The sequence below is a fragment of the Bombina bombina genome, chromosome 9 (assembly GCF_027579735.1).
Source record: "Bombina bombina isolate aBomBom1 chromosome 9, aBomBom1.pri, whole genome shotgun sequence".
Lineage (NCBI taxonomy): Eukaryota > Metazoa > Chordata > Amphibia > Anura > Bombinatoridae > Bombina > Bombina bombina.
Window position 1 is genome coordinate 110,248,163 of NC_069507.1, and position 27,975 is coordinate 110,276,137.

The 27,975-nt window shown below is 40.6% G+C and overlaps 1 protein-coding gene across 1 annotated transcript in view; it reads right to left on the bottom strand.

The window, feature by feature from the left end:
- Positions 1–5,069: 5,069 nt before the first annotated feature.
- Positions 5,070–27,975, bottom strand: part of FFAR4 (free fatty acid receptor 4) — a 141,795-nt gene continuing 118,889 nt past the window's right edge. Inside the window, exons 4-5 of the mRNA XM_053692916.1 lie at positions 5,424–5,816; positions 5,070–5,144 (exon numbers count right to left, since the gene is read on the bottom strand). Coding sequence (XP_053548891.1) covers positions 5,070–5,144; positions 5,424–5,816 — 468 coding nt within the window. The remainder of the gene's footprint in view (positions 5,145–5,423; positions 5,817–27,975) is intronic.

Sequence of the window (27,975 nt, forward strand, 5' to 3'; positions counted from 1 at the left end):
ATGAATTAGATAAGGAATTTTATTTAAGTTCATTTTATACATAATTTGCCATAAATAGGATGTTAACTTTTTTATTTTTTATTTATTTTTTCATTTACAACTTTACACATGAGACTTATACATGTTTGTATATATATTATGTTTTTTAAAAATGAGAGTCCGTTATCTTATGAGAGACTATTTGAATCATGGAAAGGATACTTCCCTTTAAGAAAAAAGGAAAAAGAAAAAACTGAGCACCCAATAAGGAGGAGTCACAAACAATTATCCTCTATAAAAGGTGAGCAGCAAGCAGTCTGAATTCATCTTGAAAAAGGCTACATCAGCTGAAACGCGTTGATCCGCAACATTGTGATTGTTTTACTACCAAGTCTTATGTAACATACAGAGCGCTCTGTTGTTTTCCACTTTGGAACTCTACGTAAACAATCCTAACTGCTATGTAACATTGTTTCCCATCTCACATCAACAAGTTTGGCTAGCTGTGACTATTAGAATCTGCAGACATCACTTACACGCTGATCCACAGACCACCCGGTAATCCGTGCATCTAATTGGAACAAAATATCACGTGACCCCGCACACGCTGCACAATCCGGCAAACCACAGTACACGCTGGAGCGATACTGTTCACCTGAAAGGTAATTTCTTAACCACCAAGGGTCTAACGTGTTCACATCGGACCTACTACTCTAGTACACGGAGAAGCAAACAGAAAATAGCTTCGTATTCTGGGTGAGTCCATCTTGTAAGATGAATCATTTATGTCACTGACTTTTCCATTTGAATGCAGATTGTCCTTTTAGCCATCCACGGAACTTTCTACTCGAATGTTACATTGATGCAAAGTTACATTGATACAGCCACACAGACTGACTCAGCTGCTTTCCATGCTCTCATTTGACTTCCACATTATTTTTTATTTGCAATTTTAACCTATGAACTTTGTTTATTTGGATACATTTTTAAGCCCCTCACGGACTTCCATTTTGTCCTCCTGATTTTTTCCACCGGTGGTTTTATATTTTTTTATTTTTATTTTTATTTTATTTTTATTATTATTATTTTTTATATATCTTTTTATTATTTATTTTTCATTTCCATTCAGAGTTCATACATAATGTATTTACATTGTTAGTTTATATGTATTAGGGTTCATCTAAATATATTAAAATATATTTTATGGTATTATCATATCCACTCGTTTTTTAACATAATCTGCAATTATTAGTTTTACTTTATCCTCTTTATTAGCAGCTTTCATTAGCGCACCCTGTATTTGGTTTTTAATAGTTATTATTTAGAGGTATTTTGGAACTAACCTCTTTTTTCAGGGTAGCCATTCTTGTGCTAATTTACAGACCTCCTTTTTCCTTATTTGAAGAGGAGCAAGTTTGGTCATAGAACCTGTCTAATGGGCACGCTTGCGCCATATTAAAGTCTCCCCCCACTATAACATGGGAGTCTGAGTGTTGGGCAATGAGTGACTGCATAGATGCCCAGAACTTCACATCGGAGTGATTGGGCCCGTACACATTACATAATTAGAGTTTGTAGTCTTTGGAGTGTATGGAGGTGAAAATGTAACGTCCCTCATCATCTATTTTTGTATTGGAGAAGGTTATAGGTAGATTTTTCCTTACTAAGATTGCCACTCCACGTCTCCTTCCCCCTGAAGGTGAGTAGAGGATGTGCCCCACCCACCGTATTTTAAGTTTTTCATGTTCCTCAGCAGTGAGGTGTGTCTCTTGCAACATAGCTATGTCTGCATGTATGGAGTTGAGGTATTGTATAATTCTGCTCCTCTTGGCCAGGGAGGTAATTCCTCCCACATTCCAAGAGACTATATTAAGGTTTATGGCCATGTGTGAGGTCAATGAGGGAATGTTGGCACCAAGCACGATCTAGGATGAAAGTGGAAGGTGTCACAGAGGGTAGTGAGTCCAACCTGAGTTTGTATGTGGTCGGGGGAGGAGGAGTGCATATGTGCAGTAGTATTGCTGTCAGGACTTGGAGTGGGGAGTATTGTGAAAGGAGACTTACTGGCTTTATAAATGAGGGACAGTCAGGTAGGGAGTTCATCTGTGGTCCAGTTGTCTGTGTGCAGCCAATCCATCCGCCGACCGCAGCCCCTGGGTATTCTGTTATGAGGGAAAGAAAAAGGAGGTTAAGGCACATCCGGCATTTGAAAGTATCCGCTAGGGGCAGTTGCGGTATGATACACCCTGAGTATATGCATGTACATAGTAACTGAAAAATAGGGGATAAGCCTTTAACGCTAAACAAGTCGGTTAAGGGGACATTGTATGCGGTACTAAGAGAAATAGGGTAACATACAGAAGAGAACAATGAAAAAAGATAAATACATTTAAACAACAAAATAATAACTTGCAGGAACTGTCTCCCTAGGGAGTCTGGAGTCTCTGTAGTGAAGAGAGTGGCAGGCCGCCAGGGCCACTCCCGCTCCCTGTCAGTGTCCTGTAGAGTGGCTTTCCCAAGAGCAACCAGTTCAGCAATGGGAATGTCCACGGCCATGGGGGTTTCCTGTGCCCAGTGACACATGTAGCCACAATCCAGCATCTGGAGGAAAAAAACGGATCACCTGTGGTATGGAGCATGATCCAATCTATTGGTCAGGTTGCAGTTTTTTCAGCGTCTAGGAAGGCTTTCAGTTCCTTAGGAGAGCGAAAGAATCTGGCACCTCTTGGGGTCTGTAATCTGAGTTTGGCCGGATAGAGGAGCGCCACCTGTCTGCCCTCCTCATAGAGCTGTGAGCAGTAGGGGGCAAATTCTTTACGAAGTTTGGTAACTTCTGCCGAAAAGTCCTGAAATAGCAGAAGTTTTTTCCCTCAAAGAGGACCTCCCCATCGTGAGATCTGTAAGCCCTTAACAGTGCCAGTTTTTCTTGGTAATTCAGGCATTTAAATATAACCTGACGAGGTCTAGCAGCTGTGGTGGTAGAAAGGCCAGTGTCTAGGCCAATGCGGTGGGCTCTTTCCACATCTAGCGGGAGACGGTCTGGATCCATGCCCAAGATCTTAGGGAATGTGAGGGCTGTGAACTCCAATAAATCTTTGTTTTTGATGCTTTCTGGGATCCCTATTATACGTAGGTTGTTTCGCCTACTACGATTCTCAAGGTCGTCAACCTTGTCCTGAAGCGCCTGATTCTGGCGTAGCAGTTGTCTGAGAGAGGTGGAGGTGTTATTCTGACGGTCTTCCATGTCTGAAATCCTCTGTTCCGCCTGATTCATTCTCGTTGAAAATTGGCGCACTTCACTAGTTAAAGTGTCCATACCTGCTTGCAGAGATTCCATTTTGGGCAGAAAGAAAGACTTCAGCTCCTGCAGGAGATTTGCTGAATCAGTAATCGCTAGATGAGCGGAGCTTGGTGAAGGGGGATTTTCAATCTGTGTTTCTGTAGCATGTCGTTGCCTCCTGTCAGTCTGCTTTGATTTGGACGTCATCTTGCCCTCTAGTGTGCTGGTAAGGGGTTTAAAGTACTTATCAACCTTCATGTGAGATGTAGGAAACTCTGATAATGCAGCAGCACAGTTCAGATAGAAATATAGTATAAAGTGATTATGCCACTAGGTGTCACTGTTGATTAAAGATGAGGGAGCACTGGAAGAATGTGTAAAAGGCTTGCAGGGAGCACTCCTGTTTATCCTTTGTCAAAGGAAAAAAGCGCTTTTATCAGGGCCCAGTTTGAATCATGCAGTAAATTTGCAGCTTCTTAGAGCGTGGTGTAGCCACATCAGCAGGGCCTGGAGAAAGTATGCTGCGGCTTTTATGATGTGTAAATGACTCTAATATTGTGGTACTCAAAATTTAAGGCTTAAGTGGCATGGGCAAGTGTGTGAAGATTAAATAAAAAGAAAAAAAAGCAGTCTGTGTGATTGTGCTGTTTTTCGCCCAGCCTATGATGTCATTTGGGGCCTTCCCTTGGTGTGAGCCTGTATCCCAGTACCTTGAGTGTGTCACCTTCCCTTGGCTTTCCTTTTAAATACGATTGTATGCTGCAGGGCTCTTTTCTACTTGCCAGATCCCCTCCGGTGTGTTAATCCGTGGGCAACAATAGCCCCTCTGCTTGTGAAGTAGTGCGGTGCATGTGGCAGAGGTCCGCTCCGGTATGGTGCAGTCTTGTGGGATTCTGTGGTATTTCCTCAGCTGTGGCCGTTACTCAGTCTCTAATGCACCTCCGATATCAAGGGAGCTTGGGATGTATGTTCCGGGCCCGCTAGTGAGCTCCGGTGCGTGGCTTGATGCATGTGGGCTCAATCCAATATGGCGCCCGGCAGTTTCTGTTTCTTCGCGCAGTGTTGCGCAATTATGTTTTCCCGGGGGCGAGGGCGATTTAAAAACCCTCCACTGGATGCCGCCGGTAGGGATTTACTCTTACCCCACAAGGCTGATGTGTGGGAAGGCGACTGGCAGCGAAAATAAAGAAGTTTGTAGCCCCAAGTTCATGGAGCTCTCACTCCCTGCTGCCAGTCGCTAGCTCCGCCCACCGGAAGTCCCGCATAGTTACATTTTAATGATATTTAATACTCCCATTCTATGACTATCAACAACATATCAGTATTCATAATACTTTATTTAATGCTAGTACTTTGTCTTGCCAACTAGGGAAAGATATACAGCAGGGTTAGCCTTGAGAAATCAACAGGTGCATTTCAAGTTCTGAGAATTAGAAAACCCACAATATTCAGAGCTAAATTACATGAAAAGTGGACAAAATAAATAATGAATGTTTAAAGCAAAGTTGTTTCATTACTCATAACTAAACATTTTATATAAAAAAAGTCCAGGTCTTTACTATCCTTTTAACATATCTGATTAAACTAAAGAAAAGGGTTCGAATACATTAAACACAAGTTGGAATGTCACACAATCAATATATATAAATTTTTCGAAATCTTATATATATTCAAAACCTTATGGACAATACCCCAGGAGAGTTTGTTTGACAGTAAACTAATAATTTTCCTGGTCCTTTGATGCTGAAAACTTCATATCTTTTTTTTTACTAAATTTAGCACAAAAGTGTTTCCTGATGGGTCTGAGTTTCTACAAGCAAAAGTTTACTTTGTTCTTCTTTAGCTTATATGTTGCTGGACCATGAACAGCCAGATCAGGAGGCATCTGTAGATATTAGACATTGGCTGCAAATTCATAATAAACTGTTCTCTTAAGCAATTTGTATCCATTGGTTTCCTGATAAACAGATCGTAGTCACTATCCCAAGGGTAAAAGCCATACAACCTGAGATTGTCTTGCAATTACACAACCTTTGAATATTCTGCTTTGGCTGAATATGAGAATCAAATGATTTATAAACCATTTGAAGAGCTTTTCACATACTCACATTAGTATTCAAATGTTTAGGTTACCTCTCTTTTTTTTGTTTTGTTATTTGTTTACCGTAGAAAGATTATCTTGTCTAGATCCATTGTCTTGCTTTTTGGTCGTTGTATCTGTATCCACAATTTCTTCAGGTGAGCAGCAGAAAATAATCTGACACCATTTCTGCTTGAATAAGTTAATATTATATAAAATTGGATTAATGACTGAGTTACAAAAAGTAAAGGTCATTATCCAAAAGAAGAGAGATGATGGAATTCTAAAGTCTTTGTGAAGGTTCTGAACAAGAAGTAAGAGAATAATTATTGTTATGGGAGCCCACATCACAAAGAAAGAAATCATGAGAAGGAACAGCGTTCGAAATAATTTGTAATCTCTTTGGGAAACTCTAAGTTGGTGGTTTTCTGAATAAGCTGTACTGGTTATCAGCCTTTCTCTTATTTCCTTTGTGATCTGTAAATATAAAAATAAATATATATTTATGTCAAAGTTTGTAACATACATTGTCATTTTAAAGCATATATCAGTACTCAACTGATGGTATTTCACAATATTATAGAGTTGAAGGTAGATATGTGCATTTGTTTTGTTCTGAATGCAAATTTGGGAAAAAAAATGGATGTTTGTTTTGTTTTCACAAAACAAATATCGACAAATAAACCAACTAAATTTAAAGGAAAAGACGAAATACTGATGAAATTCATCAGTATTCATTTGTTTTCTTTAAATGGATATTAAACACATTTTTTTTTCATGATTCAGATAGAGGATGCAATTTTAAGCAAATTTTAAATGTATTCCGATTATCATTTTTTCTTCGTTCTTTTGGTATCTTTATTTGAAAAAGCAGGCATATAAGCTTAGGATCCAGACCCTGGGTAGCGCTTGCTGATTGGTGGCTAAATTTAGGCACCAATCCGCAATCGCTACCCAGGTGCTGAACCAAAATATGGGCTGGCTCTTAAACTTATATTCTTGCTTTTACAAATAAAGATAGCAAGAGGAACGAAGAAAAATTGATGATAGGAGTAAATTAGATAGTTGCTTAAAATTGCATGTTCTATCTGAATCATTAAAGACAAAATGTGGGTTTACTATCACTTTAAATTACATTTCGGTGTTAAAATACTTACCCCTCTAGTGCCCTGGAGAGCGGTGCTAATCCAGACACTTCTTCTTAGAGCCCTGGGGGTATATTTCTAAATGTGCGAGCGGACATGATCCGATATAGCGGATCATGTCAGCTGCACATCGATAAATGCTGACAGCATACGCTCTCTGCATTTATCATTGCACCAGCAGTTCTTGTGAACTGCTAGTGCAATACCGCTCCCTGCAGATTTGCGACCAATCGGGCGCTAGCAGGGGGTGTCAATCAACCCGATCGTATTCGGTCAGGTTGATTTCTGTTGATTTCTGTCTGCCGCCTCAGAGCAGGAGGACAGGTTATGGAGCAGTGGTCTTTAGACCGCTGCTTTATAACTTCTGTTCCGTTTGGAGCTTGATAAATATGCTCCCTGGGCTGCACTAAGTCTTAGCGCAACAAATCCTACAGCCTTCATTGGAGGAGAAGGTCCTTTAGTGCGAGCCCTGGGATCTATCACGCTAAGCCTCCTATTAGCATGGCCTGGGGCTCTTAGAAAAAGGGTAAGGATTAGCACGGCTCTCTAGCGTGCGTACTACAAAAACAAATGTAAATGTTCCCACGAATACTCAGTATTTGTTTTGTTCAAAAGAAACGAGTACCGAATAGTGCAGCAGACGAGTATTCGGGGAAGCTAATTTCCGTGAATATTTGTTCCAAAAGATTCGGCCAAACCAAACTGTGTTTCTCTTCTGCACATGCCTAGTTGAAAGCATCAGAAAGCAAATACAATGAACCTAAATAGGTCTTCTTTTTTTTTTAATATAATTTTATTGCTTTTCAAGAAAAAATATTCCAATACAAAAAAATCAGGGGAACAAATACAAAGAAAAAAAAAGAAAAACAAGATCATCAAATCTGTACAATTTAGGCCATATTGAGACCTTAAAACATTTCAAATAATACAATAACACTAATTTTATAGAAAAAAGAAGAAAAGACACATTAAATTCATGCAGTTCAGTCAAACTAGAGTACGACATAGAATTCAAATAAGACCTTTTAAAAAAAAAAACATAATTGCGAGGATCTATAGATAACCCAACCATACCTAGATTAGATTGATTATTCTTCACTTTGGTTAAATATACTCTAACTTTAAATTAATCCAATGGACCCGAATTTCGGTAAAAAAAATAATACATTTTGCTGATTGGTGGGTAAATGCAGCCACCAATCAACAAGCGCTATCCAGAGTGCTAAACCAAAAATTGTCCACTCGTAAGCTTTACATTCCTGCTTTTTCAAATAAAAATACCAAGAGAATGAAGTAAAATTGATAATAGGAGTATAATTAGAAAGTTGCTTAATATTGCATGCTCTATCTAAATAATGAAAAAAAAATTGGGTCCAGTATCACTTTAACCTCTTATGTGAATCCCCCATTTATAAAGGAGGTCTTGGTTAGGGTTTAAATGGAATACAATATTACATTTAGGTTTAATGGTTTATACACTGGTATTTGCTAGTGTTCTAGCAACTGGGCTCAGAACCTCCCCAATGAGCTATCAGGTACCATTATTACTGACTCACACATACAGGCCCATTTATCAAGCTCCGTACAGAGCTTGAAGGGCCGTGTTGCTGGTGAGTCTTCAGACTCGCCAGAAACACAAGTTATGAAGCAGCAGTCTAAAGACCGCTGCTCCATAACCCTGTCTGCCTGCTCTGAGCAGGCGGACAGGAATCGCCGGAAATCAACCCGATCGAATAGGATCGGGTTGATTGACACCTCCCTGCTGGCGGACGATTGTCCGCGAGTCAGCAGGGGGCGGCGTTGCACCAGCAGCTCTTGTGAGCTGCTGGTGCAATGTTAAATGCGGAGAGCGTATTGCTCTCCGCATTTAGCGAGGTCTTGTGGACCTGATCCGCAGTGTCGGATCAGGTCCGCAAGACCTTTGATAAATTGGGGCCAAAATGTGCTGTCACAAAATATAACAGCTTGACTAAGACCCAGCAACTGAAATGACGCCACAAATATCTAATGTGAAAATTAACCCATTGCTCTAAAGGATGTCTACATGTATTTTTTGGTTTCCAAACAAACATCTTCTACCAAGCTTTAGCAACTGTAACAAACTAAATACATTAATTGGGGTAGATTTACAAAGCAGCGGATGCTGCAATCTACCCCCCGAAGAATCTGGCTCACCGGAAACTTAAGTTAAGAAGCAGCGGTCATAAGACCGCTGCTCCTTAACTTGTCCACCACCCTTTAGGTGGCGGACTGCAATCATCCCGATCAGATACGATGGGGGGGCAGCATTGCACAAGCATTTTACCAGAAATGCTTGTGCAATGATAAATGCCAACAGCGTATGCTGACGGCATTTAGCGATGCCAAGCAAACATGATTCCCTGCAGCGAATCATGTCCGCCCGGCATTTGATAAATCTACCCATAAACTCTACAAGGATTTTTTTGGTAATACACATTTTGATGGGAAAAAAAACAGTAATGCACAACAGATCATTTTATAGTACACCTCTACATTTTTTCCACAGATAAAATCAGTATTTTACTGGAGCAGAGATATCAATATGAGCTTTACAATGGCTAACCTTTTTTGCTTCTGGCACAGACACATTCATGCCAGTGCAGTGCTCCTGTGGCTTTAAATCATAGCAAGGATAGAAGAATAAAACAAGAGAAATCACAAGTAGAACATTGTTTCAGTCTTGCTAAACTTCATCAGCACAAGATAGATTTCTACGTGTTGTATAGAGCATATGGTATATTGTATTCAAACCAGTCTCAAAAGTTTATGGTGAGCAGAAAGATGAGGTGAAACAACATTCACTGTTAGTATAGTTGTATATCACAGATCAATGCATAGGAAATTTGCTTTATTGTCCTGTGCATATATAGTCTTGTGACCTTAAGGGATATAGAGAATCTTCCCAAAAGTCTTCAGTGGTGCCACCTTCCGGTATAAATTCTCACAAATGGAAGAGCAAGGTGTAATAAGATTGACCTTATTGATTACTGATAAAATTACAAGGCAAATCTTACATAGTAAAACATATGCTTATGAAAGTTGGGGTCTTTATATTGCTTTATTTTGATTTTGAAGAAACTGATGTTTAGGTAATTACAAATATTGCTTTCTGTAACATGTTTACGGAACCATTTCAAGACTGATAGGCAAGGACCAAAGGCACCCATATTGGGCAAATAAAAAGGCCCCTGACAATTATTGTTATGAATGAAGAAAAAAAAAAGATTGTGAATATCTGCAAAAAAAACCCAAGTGGATGATTTTACTAGTCTGTTTCAGATGTTTGCCCATGAAAAATATATATCTCTAGTGAAAAAAAGTTGCATATTAAAAGGTAGATCTTCCTGAAATCATAAGCCAGCAGGCTCTCTTACTGAATGGAATAAAGATATGCCACTTTGTAATTGTTTTTGCTCTTTCTGATCCCTGAATAAATGACAAACAGGTAAATTAATATTCTGAATTTCATTAGCAGCTGCCAAACAGAATCTTACATTTCTGACAATTCCACACCTATTAAGAAGAGACTTTTGATAATTCCTTTGGTTGTCAAGAATGAGAAAAACATTATCCTAATATTGATATTTTAAAAGGGATTATTTTGAAAATAGTAGTCTGATAAAAAAAAAAACAGATAAAAAGCTACACAGGGTGGGGCACTAACTATGGGCTAAGCAGCTAGCAACAACTATAAGGGCACCTTCTGCAAAATATGTGAAGAGATGATGTTGAAAAAACAAATAACTGATTAAGTGTCAGAGTTATGGATTGCTACGGATTGTTTCCCCCTGGCTTGGACCGTTAACTGAGAGACACTCTTGCTGACTTGGTGGAACTAGAACCACTGGTTCACGAAGATGGGGGAGACAGTCCATGTTTGTTGATTGTGTTATATATAAATGTTATCTGCTATAGATTATCCACCTTTCTCTTTCCTTTTCTCCCTTGTTTACCTTTTTCCTTCCCCTTGTGCTCTAATTCTGTTTACAATCTCTGTAATGTTTGGGAAAATTTATAATGTTCATATGATGGCTAGCAGCCTCGTCTTACTTATGTTTTGAGATCTGGCCTGTTGCTGACCCGTTTGATGCCCTGAGACCTGCTACCCTGCTACATTTTACTGATCAGGGCATGTTTATGGCCCCTGGACACAGGTTTTTGATAGAAAAGTACTCCCATACCACCACACGTATACACCCCCCTCTGATACATTAGGTTCCTGAGGCTAAGGAGAATTTGGAGACTAAAACTCAGATCTTTTGCCCCTCACACCCCCATTGTCCGTAAAATCCTCTACAATTGAACATTAAGCAACACATTCATGCCCCTATACCCCTAGGCTTCCTCAACACTTAGCCACCCTGTGTGTGAGGGTCGGGGGTTTGGTCACCCAGTAATATTGTAACATTGTCAACGTGTTTTAATTGATTGACAGTGCCCTGTTGTCTCGTATTGTTGTCCTCTTACAGTCAGTGATTGTATTTGCTGCTTAACATGTGTATTCATGTATTCATGGGGGGACCCTGACGGAGGGTGTAGAGAAATATTCCACCTTACATATGATTAGATTGGATCACTTCGTCTACTCCCTCCTGCGTCCGTGATGCCTGATAACAATCCTCAAGGTTGCTATTCCATTTACACACCCCCATTCAGAGTTCATGTTGACACTACCTCACTTGGAGATTTTTAAAGACCTGAGGCATAGCTACGACCACTCACTAGTTAGCCAAATAGACAGATGTGACATAGCTACATTACTTCATATTGGATACAGGATCAAGGAATCATAACAGATACCCTAAAGCGCAAGTCAGAATAGCTGACTGGGCCTAGGCTTCTCATGCCTACCTCCCCCCCCCCACTTAAATAGTTGTGTTCTCTCGAACGCTGAGAGAGAGACCACTCATTGAGATAGTGTTTATATACACATCGTTATACACTAGACAGTATCAAAGATATATATATCAGTAAGATATAACGGGCGGTTGCAACTACCACGCAACACTTCCCCAGACTTCATTTCACGACACACTTGCGTTTCCCCACCCCCTCCCCCCGCCTTCCTTTACCTCCCCCCCCTTCCTCTCCCCCTGCCCTTGTCGCTCTCGTCCCCCTTGCGACTTAAAGCTCCCTGACTAGATAAAACGCCCTTCTGGGAACCTCAGATACTTGCAACTCATGACCCATATAACAGTAGCCACCCTGAATACTCAGGGACTTAATTCCCCCACTAAACTGAGTCTCTTATGCAACTATCTGTTTACCCACAAATTACACATAGTATTTTTGCAAGAGACACATTGGGACAGAAACTCACGACAACTCAGAAACTTGACCCACTACCCAATCTGTAAAACTCACCTCTTTCTCAGAAAAAAAGAGGGGAGTAGCTATCCTGATACATAGAGATGTCTGCTGTGTGATTGACCATGTGGAGTGGGACTCAGAGGGTAGATACCTTATTATAGTTTGTACCCTTAACAGGATTCTTTGCACACTAGCCTCCATTTACACTCCAAACACGAAACAAATACCATTTTTACGGACATTTTTGAGACGGCTAGACGAACTTAGGAGAGGTCACCTACTGATAGGAGGAGATTTTAACTTAGTGTGGGATCCTACACTAGATAAAAAAACAATGGGAGCGCATCCGATCAACCGCAATGTGACTACCCAATCCAATGCATTTCGTAAGCTTGTGTACCAGCACGGACTATATGACATATGGCATTGCCTTGCCCCGACTGAAAGAGATTATACCCACCACTCTAAAGCCACATAACTCCTATTCACAGATAGACTATCTATTATGCGACTCCTGGACCCTTGACAAATGTCACACTCCGCGTATTAAAATCTGCCCCTGGTCTGACCATGACCTTGTCAGTGCTAACTTCTCACTTTTACAACCTCCTGACAACAGACTATCATGGAAACTCTCTGACCAGTTTCTCACTGAGGGGGAGATCCCCCAACTAATGGGGTAATTCTAGACTTCCTGAGACTTAATGACATGGGAGATACGAGCCTTGAAATACTGTGGGCTACCCTTAAAGCTTATTTAAGAGGTCATTTCCTGAAAAAAGGTGCACAATTAAAGGCAAATAATAAGATTTTGCTTGCAAAACTCTACGCGAATCTTAGTTAACTAGAGCATGCGAATAAAGGAGCCCCTACTCAGAGATGAGATTAATAAGAGATAGCAACTATGGGTCCAGTCTAACCTATTTAGACTCAAACAACTATACTATTGTAAAGGGAATAAGGCAGATAGGCTGCTTGCTCGCAAGCTTAGAAACCACGCTGCGCAGAGCAGAATTTCCGTAATTAAGACGGCAGAAGGGATAGTACACTCCCCCAGTGATATAGGAAAGGCATTTGTTGATTATTAAGGACTCTATGGATGACCTTGATAGCCCTTTCACCCTTGACAAGATAAAAGCAGCTATCTTACCTTGAAACCCCATAAGGCACCGGGCCCAGATGGCTTCACAGTATTGTTTTATAGAACCTTTGTCCAGACACTCTTACCTCTGCTCCTCCGACTCTATTAAGGGGCGGCGAAGGGAGGTACCTTCCTTCAAGAATTCTTAGAGGCCAATATTTTGATTATTCCCAAAGAGGGGAAGGATCCAACATTATGTGAGAGCTATCGACCCATTTCTCTCATCAACGTTGATGTGAAGATTTATGCTAAAGTCCTGGCGACTAGACTGGGGCGACATCTACCCTCATTGGTCCACCTAGATCAGGTGGGGTTTATTCAGGGGTGACAGGGCACTGATAACACCCAATGATTATTGAACATCTTTATGGAGGTGTCCGACATGGGACTACCCCTTCTCACCCTGTCACTGGACACAGAAAAAGCGTTTGACAGGGTGGGATGGGAGTACATGTTCGAGGTTCTTGGAGTATTTGGGATCCCCCACTCTTTTTGTAAAGCGATTGCGGCACTCTACACCTCCCCGACAGCTGTGGTCAAGGGACTTGGCTTCTGCTCCTCGAGAATCTGTATCTGCAATGGAACCAGACAGGGGTTCCCCGCTCCTCTTTGCACTCGTCATGGAACCACTTGCAGAAGCGATCAGAAAAAAACCTTGATTCAGGGCCTCCAAATACACAACTCACTTCAGAAACTCGCACTCTTCGCTGATGACCTCACCCTATTTATTACAGACACGGTTTCATCACTCCCACCCTTGATGTCTTTAATAGACTCCTTTAGTGAGATCTCGAACTATAAAATTAACGTGGCCAAAATGGAGGCCTACATGCTACAGCTTGACCAAGCAGAACAGAGAGCTCTCAGGAGACAGTATACCTTTAAATGGTCACTGAGAGGGATACTACATTTGGGGGTGTTCCTGTCCCATGATAGGGACATAGTTCTCCAGGACAATTATACTGCTCTTTTGAGGGTGATCGATAAACTACTGAAGTAAAAAAAATACGATGAGATATCTTGGATGGGCAGGATTGCAGCCCTAAAGATGATGATTCTCCCCAAACTGACGTATATTATGAGATGCATCCCAATTCCCGTTCCGGCGAGGACATTGAGGAATGTCCAAGCCCTATTCAATGCATATGTTTGGAATAACAAGAAGCCTAGGGTGACGGCAGCCACCCTACAGGCTCCCGTAGAATGGGGAGGCTTGGGCCTACGGAGCACCCAATTATATCATCAGGCAGCAATGATCTTCCATGCCTCAGCCTGGGGACGAGACCTCCCACCCACGAGGTGGAGAGAATTAGAGCAGGCATCCTTGCCGGCAAACATTGATCTCTTAGATTTACTATGGTTCCCACCACACTTGACTTCACTGATCACTATATCCAATCAGCTTAAACCATGCCAGTCGACATGGTTTAAGCTGCGACATAACCTGTTAATTGCCCCCCACCCTTCACCTATCCACCCCATTATTGCTCTTCTCCAGGGACTCTCTAATGTGAGGCTTGGCAGCTGGAGATCTCCTCTCTAGGGGACTTCTATCTCAATGACAATCTTCTCTCACCCCAAGAAATGGTGACAAGGTTTGATCTCCCTCGCCATTTGGAGTTTGAATTTATGAGACTGCAATCTCTCATGAAAGCATGGGGATTCCTGACTGACAAGATCAAGAGTCCCACCATTTGGGAGATTAGATGGAAAGCGGGCCTCCCGCTCTATAAACCTCTTACCTCTCACAATAGATGGCTACTGTGAACCCCTACTCTCATAAAGACAAGACACATGACTTCTTGGGAGACTGAACTATGACTGACCCACACAACACTAGAATGGGCTAAGGCCATTACAATGACTAAGTCTGCACTACACTGTGTGACAATGTACGAACTCTATTTCAAAATCCTTACTAGGTGGCATCTTGTCCCGACTAAATTACAGACTCTATACCCTGACTACTCGCCCATTTGCTGGAGAGCTTGTGGGGAGGTGGGTACTCCGCTCCACATATGGTGGTCGTGCCCCAGGCTTCAACCACTTTGGTCTAAATTAAATACTGTTTGTACTGCATTGAACTTACCAGAAGTCACTAATCCAAGCCTGGCCCTACTTCATATAGGATTAAAAAAAATTGCCCACCCATAGGAGATACCTTTTTGTTTACCTGCTGGCTTCACTTAAAATGTTGATAGCCAGGAACTGGAAGAAGGTACATCCTCCAAAGTGGCAGGGAGTAGTAGACTATGTACAATATGTTAAGTCCATGGAAGACTATGTCTTTAGAATGCGAAACCAGTCAGCTGAATTCAGTCTCATTTGGGAGCCTTGGGAGACCTATATGTTACAATGTAGGCAGCAAAGCCCACTCCATCTCGAGTGGCTAACCAGAATAAATCTGGTAATGGTCCCTCGACAGCCCTAGAAGGTACACCTCACTGTGAATGACCCGCGGTGCCCTAACTTAAGGGACGAGAGACCCTCGCCCTTTACCACTGTCCCCTCCCTCCCCATCCCTCCCTCTCCCCCCTCTATCCTCCTACCCCTTCCCCCCTCCTAGCATGTACACACTGATAGTAACTTAAAACCACAATGCCCATCTGTACATTTTTATATATTTAAGCGATCTTGATCTGCAAGTGTATCTAGGTATGGTGACATTCGCCGCATACCTCTGTATATCAAATTTTTTATTTTTTTTGAAGGTGCAGGTATGTTGCAATATAACCTTCTTAGGAACTTTTAGATAGAAAATGAATGTAATACATGGCTTCTATAAAATAATAATGGAAATTCACCAAATGTCATGCTGTCTGTTACGAACCTGCATTGTTCTATCCTTACAAGCTGTATATGGAAGTTTAATTAGTTATATTGTTATTGCAATTTTACCTACAATAAAAAATATATAAAAAAATAAAAATAAATAAAAGTTCCATGGAGGAATTGGGTAATTAAAAACCAGACTAATTCTTTCCAGAGTCAGGTAGAATTAGTACATCAAAATGCAGAATAATCTATAACTGAAATAAACGGAAAATGAAGACATCTGCACCTTCAAGGAACTAATTGACCAGGATATCAAACCTTTTTAAAATGATGGTGCTGCCTCTTTTAGCCCTCTTGTGCCTTTTACAGAAGAGAACTTTCCTGTAGTAAATATTTCTTGTTCCAATCCCTAAGAATCCATCTCCAAAATACTAGGCAATTATCTTCTCAACAAAGGAGAAATATGGAGCTTTGGAAGTTTGGTATTGTGCCTGTTTTCATATGCCCAAATAATTTAGTATGGATCTTGTTGAGAAGGATTTCTTAAGACAGTGGAAAAGTTACTACTAGTAGATGAAAGAGAAAGAATCCAGTGGAAAAAATTAGACCGAAAAGCAGAGCTAAGATTTCTATCATACAAGAAATGTTAAGACTGGTGAATACCCTAGGTAATGCTTAAGAAAATTATTTTAAACAAGTTTTAATGAAAAACTTTATTCAGAAAATAGTTTAAATCTAAGTTTATAAGGGAGGAGACATTGAAAAACATGAATAATTAGAGTAGCTTGATCACTTATGGCTCCGTTTAGTAAGCAGCTGATGCCGCTTTGGAGCCCTAACGTTTCAGGTCAGCGGAAACGGAAGTTAAGGGAGCGACATTGCACAAGCATTTCACCAGAAATGCTTGTGCAATGATAAATGCAGACAACGTAGGCTGTTGGCGTTTAGCGAGGTCGAGCGTACATGATTCGCTACATCGAATCATGTTCGCTCGCCCTTTAATAAATCTACCCCATAGACTTTATTGGCAATAATTTGATGAAAAGATAGCATGATCCCAATTTTATTCTGGTTGCCAGAAAGCTGAAATATGTGAATACATGCTCTGGAAACTAAGACAAATTCTTTTGTAAATTGTGTTACATCATTTCTAAAAGAAGAGGCAGCTAGTAGGCAAACAAATAGAGTAGGGGGTAAAATACAGACACTCACTGTATAAAATACTGCTTTTTGTAATAATTTTCTAAGCAGTCCCAATCATTTAAACCAGTGTTTCCCAACCGTGGTCCTCAAGTACCCCCAACAGTCCTGGTTTTCATTATAGCTGAACTAGAGCACAGGTGAAGTAATCAGCTGATGGATGAGAGCAGGTTGGTTACTGATCAGCTGATTACTTCACCTGTGCACTGGTTCAGCTACAATGAAAACCAGGCCTGTTGGGGGTACTTGAGGATCGCAGTTGGGAAACACTGATTTAAACAAATGAAACTGAATTATAAAACAATGTAACAGGAAAATCTAACATAAAAAGTATTAAAACATATGGGAATGTATGTTTTTTTCAGGTGGTGTTTTTTTGGAAGCAAAAGATGCACAGCTAAAAAAAATATAAATAAAATATGGCAGCTACTTAATTCAGTTTTAGTGATGACTACTACTTTTAATGCAGGTTTTTAAATTCATAAGCGTTATAGAATTAATATTGTCATATTATCTACAGTCATTTTATAGTTACCATGTTTAAACTAACCAAAACTGCAATCATAAATTAGCAATAATCATACATAATAATATTTAATAAATGGATATGTTTAGTAGTTAAAAAGGTTATTTAAACTATATTTTTATTTATTTTAAAGTATGGCATTATTAGCCTATCAAGGGTTAGATTACAAGTGGAGCGCTAATTTATCGTGCGCCCGTAAACGGGCAAATTAGCTTGTTTGCGGGGCATGTGATAAATAACCAGCCATTAAAAGTGGCTGGTTATTGCTAGCGCTCAGAAAATTAATCAGAGATCAGATCACCTTTGGGTTAGCGCACAAGCTATGGGGAAGTCTATGGGGAAAGGGAGATAGCACAATCACATTATCCGACCTCCAGATGTTAGCTCACCTGAGTCTTTCACTCGCACGCAACATTTTTACTTTTAATTTGAAGTACCAGCACAAACACGGGAGAGCTATTAATTTCCCTTGAGCGCAGTTAATGCTCAAGAGAGATAAAACATTATCACTGCAATTGTAATCTATGCCTTGGATGGCACTGTGATAGGTTGATATATTGGAATTCCACTCAAGCAAGATTGATAAAAAGCAGATGATTTTGGGGTTTCCTGTCCCTTTAAGGCACTAGCCTTAAAGAGACAGGAAACCCCAAACTTTTCTTTTATGATTTCGATAGAACATACAGTTTTAAAAAACTTTCCAATTTACTTCTATTATCATATTTGCTTCATTATCTTGTTATCCTTTGCTGAAGGGACAGCATTGTAATACTGGCAGCTAGCTGAACACATCAAGCTAGCCAATCACAAGAGACAAACAGGGGCAGGCACCAATCAGCAACTAGCTCCCACTAGTGTAGGATATGTGCATATTCTTTTTCAACAAGAGATACCAAGGGAAAGAAGAACATTTCAAAATTAATTTAAAAGTGTCTTAAAATGACATGCTCTTTCTGAATCATGCAAGTTTAATTTTGATTTTCCTATAAAGGACCACTCAATGCCGTAGAATTGCATAATCAATAAGTACATAATAAAAATACAATGAGTTAACATCTGCTCTGAATTTCAAATAAGCAGTAGATTTTTTTATGACAAATTAATTTTTTCTTCCATTTTCCGGCCCGCTATATCATGTGACAGCCAATCACAGACTAGTATACTTATACCCTGTGAGTGTCAGGGTGCCAGGAATCGGACTGAGACGAGACGTGCAAAAATAATCACACCTTTATTAATAACAAAAAATAATAAAAAGTCCACAAGTCAAACATCAAGCCAGGAGTCTAAGCCAGAACTGGTAGTCAGACAAGCTGAGTCAGGAGCCAAAGCGAGTAGTCAGACGAGCCGGAATCAGGAACAAGGAGAACAATAGAGTCAGGAACAAGCCAGAGATCAGGAACCAGGTGGGACATCAGACAGCCAGGTAATACACAGGAACTGGAACACAGGAACTCAGAAACAGGTCTGAGACAATGCAAGGGCAAAGCATTATGAACAGAGGCCCTTTAAATAATAAGTGATGATATCACAATACTGAGACTGCAACCTGTCTCACACGGATGATGTACACCAGTCCGGCCATAAGAGGGTGTGCAGGAAAAGAGCAGCATCAGACACGCTGCACCAGATTCAGTAAGAGGTGAGTAAAATGGCTGCCAGCAGCACATGGCAAACCAAGCAGAGAAAAAACCCTGACAGTACCCTCCCCTCAACGACCCCTCCCCTGCGGGAGGACAAAAGGCTTATTGGGGAAATGGGCATGGAAGGCACGGAGGAGGGCGGGAGCATGAACATCAGAGGAGGGAACCCATGAATGCTTCTCCGGAACATAGCCCCTCCAGTGAACCAAATACTATACGCAGCCCCTGGACATACGAGAGTCAATAATGCTGCTGACCTCATATTCTTCATGGTTGTCAACAGAGATAGGACGAGGACGAAGCAACACAGTGGTAAACCGATTACAAACCAATGGTTTCAAGAGGGAGACATGAAAAACATTGGAGATGTGTATTGCAGGAGGAAGGTCAAGAGCGTAGGCCACAGGATTGACCCGTCGGAGTATTCAAAAAGGACCAACATAATGGGGAGCCAGTTTATTGGAAGGCATCCGAAGGTTCAAGTTACGGGAGGACAGTCAAACCCTCTCACCAACCTGGTAGGAAGGCGCAGGCAGACACCTACGATCAGCCTGGAACTTTTGGCGCTGCATAGAACGATGAAGGCAATCCTGAATCTGCACCCACGTGGAACTGAGTTACTGGAGATGCTCTTCCAAAGCTGGAATACCCTGAGACATGAATGAATCGGGCAACAAGGATGGTTGGAACCCATAATTCGCCATGAACGGGGAGGAAGCAGTAATAGCACTATTACGAGCGAACTCTGCCCAATGTAACAGTTCAGACCAATTATTGTGGTGATCTGAGACATAGCAATGGAGGAACTGTTCCAGAGCTTGATTAGACTGTTCCGCAGCCCCATTGGATTGAGGGTGATATCCCGAGGAGAATGAAAGCTGGATCCCCATTTGAGCACAAAAGGAATGCCAAAATCTGGAGACAAACTGGCTACCCCGGTCCAAGACTATCTCCTTGGGTAACCCATGTAAACGGAAGACCTCCCGGGCAAAAATTGAAGCAAGTTCCTGAGCGGTAGGCAGCTTCTTCAAGGGAATGCAATGTGACATTTTAGAAAAACGGTCAACCACCATTAGGATAACAGTATTGCCATTGAAAACAGGGAGCTCGACAATGAAGTCCATGGAAAGATGTGTCCAAGGACGCTCACCATTAGCAATAGGTTGAAGAAGACCCACAGGAAGACGTTGAGGAGTCTTATTCTGTGCACAGACTGAGCAGGAACCAACATCAGAATGAAAACCTGGCCACCAGAATTGTCGAGTGACAGACCAAATCATTTGGTTCTTGCCCGGGTTCCCTGCAGCTTTAGGATAGTGGTAAGTGTGCAATAGTTTAGTGCGAAGATTCTCAGGAACAAAGCACTTACCACTAAGTTTCTCAGGAGATGCATTGGTTTGTGCAGCCAGGATCTCCTCCCCCAAGGGAGAAGTCAAATTAGTACGTACGGTAGCCAAAATATGGTCAGGAGGTATAACTGGAATAGGTAAAGACTCCTCCTTGGACAGAGGCGAAAATTGTCGAGAGAGGGCATCAGCCATAACATTCTTACTACCAGGCATGTAGGAGACCACATAATTAAACCAAGACAAAAATAGCGCCCATCTGGCCTGTCAGGGCGACAAACATTTTGCTTTGGATAGATAAGTCAAATTCTTGTGGTCAGAAAAAATGAGCACTAGAACGCTAGTACCCTCGAGAAGGTGCCTCCATTCCTTGAGTGCCAAAATTATGGCCATTAAATCCCTGTTGCCAATTTTATAATTGCACCCAGACGGAGACAATTTCTTAGAGAAGAAACCGCACGGATGCAAGGAACCGTCAGGCGTAGGACGTTGAGACAAGAGGGCACCTACTCCAGTCTCAGAAGCATCGACCTCAAGAATGAAAGGCAGGAAAGGGTTAGGATGAGCCAGAACTGGAGCAGCAGCAAAGGTAGTCTTAAGACTCTCAAAAGCCTTATTGGAAGTAGGTGACCAATGGAGTGGATAATTCTCCTTACGGGTCATGTCAGTGATAGGTTTGACCATCACAAGTCAAAGTCCACAAGTCAAACATCAAGCCAGGAGTCTAAGCCAGAGGTGGTAGTCAGACAAGCCGAGTCAGGAGCCAAATCAGGAACAAGGAGAACAGCAGAGTCAGGAACAAGCCAGAGATCAGGAACCAGGAGGGACGTCAGACAGCCAGGTAATACACAGTAACTGGAACACAGGAACTCACAAACAGGTCTGAGACAATGCAAGGGCAAAGCATACTGAACAGAGGCCCTTTAAATAATAAGTGATGACATCACAATACTGAGACTGCAACCTGTCTCACACGGATGATGTACATCAGTCCGGCCATAAGAGGGCGTGCAGCAAAAGAGCAGCACCAGACACTCTGCACCAGGTTCAGTAAGAGGTGAGTAAAATGGCTGCCAGCAGCAAATGGCAAACAAAGCAGGGAAAAAACCCTGACAGTGAGCTTGCGAACATGCTCAGTAGGATCTTACTCCCCAGAAAGTGTATATATAAAAGATTGTGCAAAATTTGATAATTGAAGTAAATTGGAAAATGTCCTTAAACTGCATGCTCTTTCTGAATCATAAAAGTTTATTTTGACTTGAGTGTCCATTTAAGATGACATTACAAACATGGCCTATTACAGTCAAAGAAAGATATATAACAAAGTCAAACAAATGCACTCATGTTCTATCCATGCGGTCTGAGAACTCCCAGCTAACTGATATCTATTGTATGGACTTGTACTAAATATTGTATGTATGTGAATATATATATCCTTTTTTATTTTGGTTTTGGTTTACAAAAGCACCCCCTATTTTTTTTTTATAAAAAAAAAAAAAAATTTTTATTGAGGTTGTTATATGATACAGAATTAAGGAGAACATAGAGTTTGTCAGTCATCTATCGAAGAGATATACAGTGACATATTAATACTCACAGATAAATGTATGTTTTGCTAATAATAATATGACAGTCTGGAGAGTAGGAGACCTGAAAATCTAGGCTGAGTAGCAACTCACTGGTATATAATTGCTCATATATAGTTCACAGGCTCCATAGGTCTCTATTGCACTAACAACAATGAGGCAAAAAATGACTACCTGTATATGAAAAATAGGACTTCGAGCATTCTTTATAACAATAGGTATCTGAAATATAGATAAAAATAAAGAAAGGACTAGACAAACATAAATGGAACCTCATTTTCTTTTAGGGGATATTAGGGAAAGGGGTCAGTGGGCAAAAGCCACTTGTGTAATATGGTAGGGAAGGGGGGGGGCTACTAATTCTAAAATAGAGGTCTTCCAAAAAGTATTATGACTGGTGCTGGATCAGGTTTTATAAACATCTTAGGCTTTATTAAAGTCAGTTCAGGAATACTAATGCAAATGAGTTTGGTCCTAGAGGCACTCAATATATATAGAATATATGTATGGGCAGCAGGTTGTAGTTGGATGTTCTTGAAAAGTAGGCCTCTTGGGGAGCTGGGCAGTGAGTCAGGCAATGCAAAAATCAACATGAAACCGTATAGTTATTTACAAACGGGGTGGGGCTACATATTCTGGAACAATTATATCCGGCTGTTGCGTCATCATTTTTATATGTATTGCTAAGTGGTATAGCTTTACAGGTCTTTTAAAGAAAGTGAGAAGAGTGAGAGGCATAAGTCATGGAAATATTACCAGATCTGTGTGCGAATAAGTTTAAACACATAGCTGGTATTGCAGGGGTGATGGTTGTGGCATCTACAAAGGGATTGAAGAGAAAACAGACCACAAGTAAACATATGACCAGGATACATAATCAGTTCTCAGCATCATGTGACCTAGTAAGAGTAAACAGAACCGTTAAGGAGACTTAACATTAATCACAGAGGATAACAGTGAAAATCGGCTGAATAATATGGATTTTAGACCCTGCTACACACATGGAACATTGCAATTCCCATATCAGAATCTATATACATGTTATTTCCAAGAGCTATCTATAGGGCTTCATTAATTATTCTTTCTTAGGGTATTGCAATGAGTGCAAAGAATAAAAGATGCAAAGACGCCTTTATATGGGATAAATTCCTATAGTAATGCAGACATACTGTATCTAGAATTCCAAGAGGTGTGGAGGTGTCTCTGCGTTGATAGTCTTTTCAGAGGACTAAGTTAATGTCTGGGAATTATGTTAGGTTTTGAGAGAAAAAAAAAAATATTAAAAAGGCTTGAGATGAAGTGTAGTTAATTAATAAGTACTAATTGGGCGCAGTGTGTTGCACGTAATGACTGTAGTTACTAGTAAGCCTGTAACATGCCGTTCCGGCCATAAACATCATGTATTTAAGGTGAGGTGGTATAATATGGGTGCTCCAAATAGTTAGATTTATATTAGTGGGGATACATAAAGCTATTAATCTAGGGGGTGAAAAAAAGGGATACAAATTATAACAGACTGTATAGCTGTCAAGGGGGAAGATTAGACGTCTCTTAACTGATATCAGTAAAAGTGTGGTTTAGGGTAATGTGGTCGCACTACAAATAAGGCGAGTTCTGTCAAAGAGCATAAAATGAGACATGAAGAGCAAGTGAAGTAAAATAGTAGTAACGTAACGGTACATGCATAGAACATAACAACCTTCAACAAACAATGAGTGGTATGTGTTTAAAACCCTGAGTAGTCTCAGGCTTATTGCAGCACATAATTAGTCTATATAACATTTAAAACTAAGTTAGCAACTAAATGTAACCAACATCATTCTCACCTTTGTTAGCAACTAACATCACACTAACATCATTCTCACCTTTGCAGTCCCCACCTCCTGTTTCTCACCCTCCTACCCATCTAGATTGTAAGTTCCCACGGGAACAGGGCACTCAATCCCCCCTGTTTTTGTTTGTTAAACTTTGGTGTCTTTTATATTGTATTGTACTGTACTTTTATTTTTGTACCCATGGACAGCGCTGCGGAATCTGTTGGCGCTTTATAAATAAAGAATAATAATAATAATAACTGTATAAGTCTCATGAAGATGTCCAGAAGTCGCAGCTATAAGGAAGCCTGATGTGGGAGCGGGAGACTACGGCTTCAGCAGCGCAGCGTCCAATATCACCCTACTACAACTTTTGTGTGGTGACTGAAGGGGAGATTACCTTCAGGCTGCAGTCGTAGTCCACATGGTTTGTAGGTCATAGTAGGAGATTTGGCGGACCGGGACCACAATCGCGCTCTCGTTGGCGACTCAATTTTGCAACCTCTCCAGAGGTGATCCGAACCCTCTTCCCACGCAACTGCTATAGGTAGAGTGGTTGCCGATCTTGGTGGGATCCTCTGTTCCACTGCTGTACTCTCGGTAGCGGGATCATTTACCCCCGTGTTTATTATTGCACTTGAGTCCTGTTTGCACTTTTTTCTTTCAGTTGGAAAGTTTACCCTCTCTCGCCTAATCTGTGCTGGGTGAACTAACTCCTATGCAACGTTCATCAGGGAGTCTTCCGTCTGTATCAGGGCACAAGTAAGTGATGCTGTAGGATCTTGATCACAACGTGAGAGGTAAATTGGAGAGCAGTTTGCAGAAGGTGTGGATTTATTTTGTAGGAAGTTACAGGCTTTTCGCAATTAACTCCAATCTTCTTTGAGAGTGTCTTGCAGATTGTAGAAGTGGGTATCTAGCTTAGTTTCAAGTTCCTGTAGCATGAAAATAATTACTGCCTCCATTTTGTCTGCTTCGCTATGGAGATGCATAGGGGGCTACTTATCAAGCCGTCTACTTTTCTGGCTTCGCCGGCCCAATACGTCCGCCTAAGCTCGCCTACCTTCGCCGCCGCGGACCTTGAATACGTTCGCCTAAGTTATCAAATAAAGCTGTCAAAAAGCCGCGGGGCGATGAGCAGCGGACTGTGACAGTTATCACTCATCCGATCTCGCTGCCCTTCGGCTTTTTCCCAGCTTTATTGCTAGCCTGTCACTAAGCACTCACACTAAACTACACTGTTCTACCCCCTATACCGGCGCCCCCGGAGGCCCCCGCAACTAAATAAAGTTACTAACCCCTAAACCGCCGCTCCTAGACCCCGCCGCAAGTCTTATAAATGTATTAACCCCTAAACCGCCGCTCCTAGACCCCGCCGCAAGTCTTATAAATGTATTAACCCCTAAACCGCCGCTCCATGAACCCGCCGCAACCTATAATAAATTTATTAACCCCTATCCTGCCCCCCACTACGCCGCCGCCACTGTAATAAAATGATTAACCCCTAAACCTAAGTCTAACCCTAACCATAACGCCCCCCTAACTTAAATATTAATTAAATAAATCTAAATAAATTAACTCTTATTAACTAAATGAATCCTATTTAAAACTAAATACTTACCTTTAAAATAAACCCTAATATAGCTACAATATAAATAATAATTATATTCTAGCTATCTTAGGATTTATTTTTATTTTACAGGTACCTTTCAATTTATTTTAACCATGTACAATAGCTATTAAATAGTTATTAACTATTTAATAGCTTACCTAGCTAAAATAAATAGAAATGTACCTGTGAAATAAATCCTAACCTAAGTTACAATTACACCTAACACTACACTATACTTTAATAAATTATTCCTATTTAAAAATAAATACTTACCTGTAAAATAAACCCTAAGATAGCTACAATGTAATTAATAATTATATTATAGCTATCTTAGGATTTATATTTATTTTACAGGTAACTTTGTATTTATTTTAGCTAGTTAGAATAGTTATTAAATAGTTATTAACTATTTAATAACTACCTAGCTAAAAGAAATACAAAATTACCTGTAAAATAAATCCTAACTTAAGTTACAATTAAACCTAATACTACACTATCATTAAATTAACTAAATAAACTACCTACAAAGAACTACAATGAAATACAATTACATAAACTAACTAAAGTACAAAAAATAAAAAAAGCTAAGTTACAAAAAATAAAAAATTAAGTTACAAACATGTTAAAAATATTACAACAATTTTAAGCTACTTACACCTAATCTAAGCCCCCTAATAAAATAACAAACCCCCCCAAAATAAAAAAAATCCCTACCCTATTCTAAATTACATAAATTTCAAAGCTCTTTTACCTTACCAGCCCTTAAAAGGGCCATTTGTGGGGGCATGCCCCAAAAAGTTCAGCTCTTTTGCCTGTAAAATAAAAATACAACCCCCCCCCAACATTAAAACCCACCACCCACATACCCCTAATCTAACCCAAACCCCCCTTACAAAAACCTAACACTAATCCCCTGAAGATCATCCTACCTTGAGTCGTCTTCACTCAGCCGAGCCACCGATGGAACTGAAGAGGACATCCGGAGCGGAAGAAGTTAATCCTCCAAGCGGCGCTGAAGAAATCTTCGATCCGGCCGATGTCATCTTCAAAGAGGCGCTGAAGAGGTCTTCTATCCGGGCGAAGTCATCTTCCAAGCCGGGTCTTCAATCTTCCTTCCGCCGACGCGGAACCACCTTCTTCACCGACGGACTACGACGAATGACGGCTCCTTTAAGGGACGTCATCCAAGATGGCGTCCCCTCAATTCCGATTGGCTGATAGGATTCTATCAGCCAATCGGAATTAAGGTAGGAAAATCTGATTGGCTGATGGAATCAGCCAATCAGATTGAGCTCGCATTCTATTGGCTGTTCCGATCAGCCAATAGAATGCGAGCTCAATCTGATTGGCTGATTGGATCAGCCAATCGGATTGAACTTGAATCTGATTGGCTGATTCCATCAGCCAATCAGATTTTCCTACCTTAATTCCGATTGGCTGATAGAATCCTATCAGCCAATCGGAATTGAGGGGACGCCATCTTGGATGACGTCCCTTAAAGGAGCCGTCATTCGTCGTAGTCCGTCGGTGAAGAAGGTGGTTCCGCGTCGGCGGAAGGAAGATTGAAGACCCGGCTTGGAAGATGACTTCGCCCGGATAGAAGACCTCTTCAGCGCCTCTTTGAAGATGACATCGGCCGGATCGAAGACTTCTTCAGCGCCGCCTGGATGATGACTTCATCGGATGGAAGATTTCTTCAGCGCCGCTTGGAGGATTAACTTCTTCCGCTCCGGATGTCCTCTTCAGTTCCATCGGTGGCTCGGCTGAGTGAAGACGACTCAAGGTAGGATGATCTTCAGGGGATTAGTGTTAGGTTTTTGTAAGGGGGGTTTGGGTTAGATTAGGGGTATGTGGGTGGTGGGTTTTAATGTTGGGGGGGGGGGTTGTATTTTTATTTTACAGGCAAAAGAGCTGAACTTTTTGGGGCATGCCCCCACAAATGGCCCTTTTAAGGGCTGGTAAGGTAAAAGAGCTTTGAAATTTATGTAATTTAGAATAGGGTAGGGATTTTTTTTATTTTGGTTAAAATTGTTGTAATATTTTTAACATGTTTGTAACTTAATTTTTTATTTTTTGTAACTTAGCTTTTTTTATTTTTTGTACTTTAGTTAGTTTATGTAATTGTATTTCATTGTAGTTCTTTGTAGGTAGTTTATTTAGTTAATTTAATGATAGTGTAGTATTAGGTTTAATTGTAACTTAAGTTAGGATTTATTTTACAGGTAATTTTGTATTTCTTTTAGCTAGGTAGTTATTAAATAGTTAATAACTATTTAATAACTATTCTAACTAGCTAAAATAAATACAAAGTTACCTGTAAAATAAATATAAATCCTAAGATAGCTATAATATAATTATTAATTACATTGTAGCTATCTTAGGGTTTATTTTACAGGTAAGTATTTATTTTTAAATAGGAATAATTTATTAAAGTATAGTGTAGTGTTAGGTGTAATTGTAACTTAGGTTAGGATTTATTTCACAGGTACATTTCTCTTTATTTTAGCTAGGTAAGCT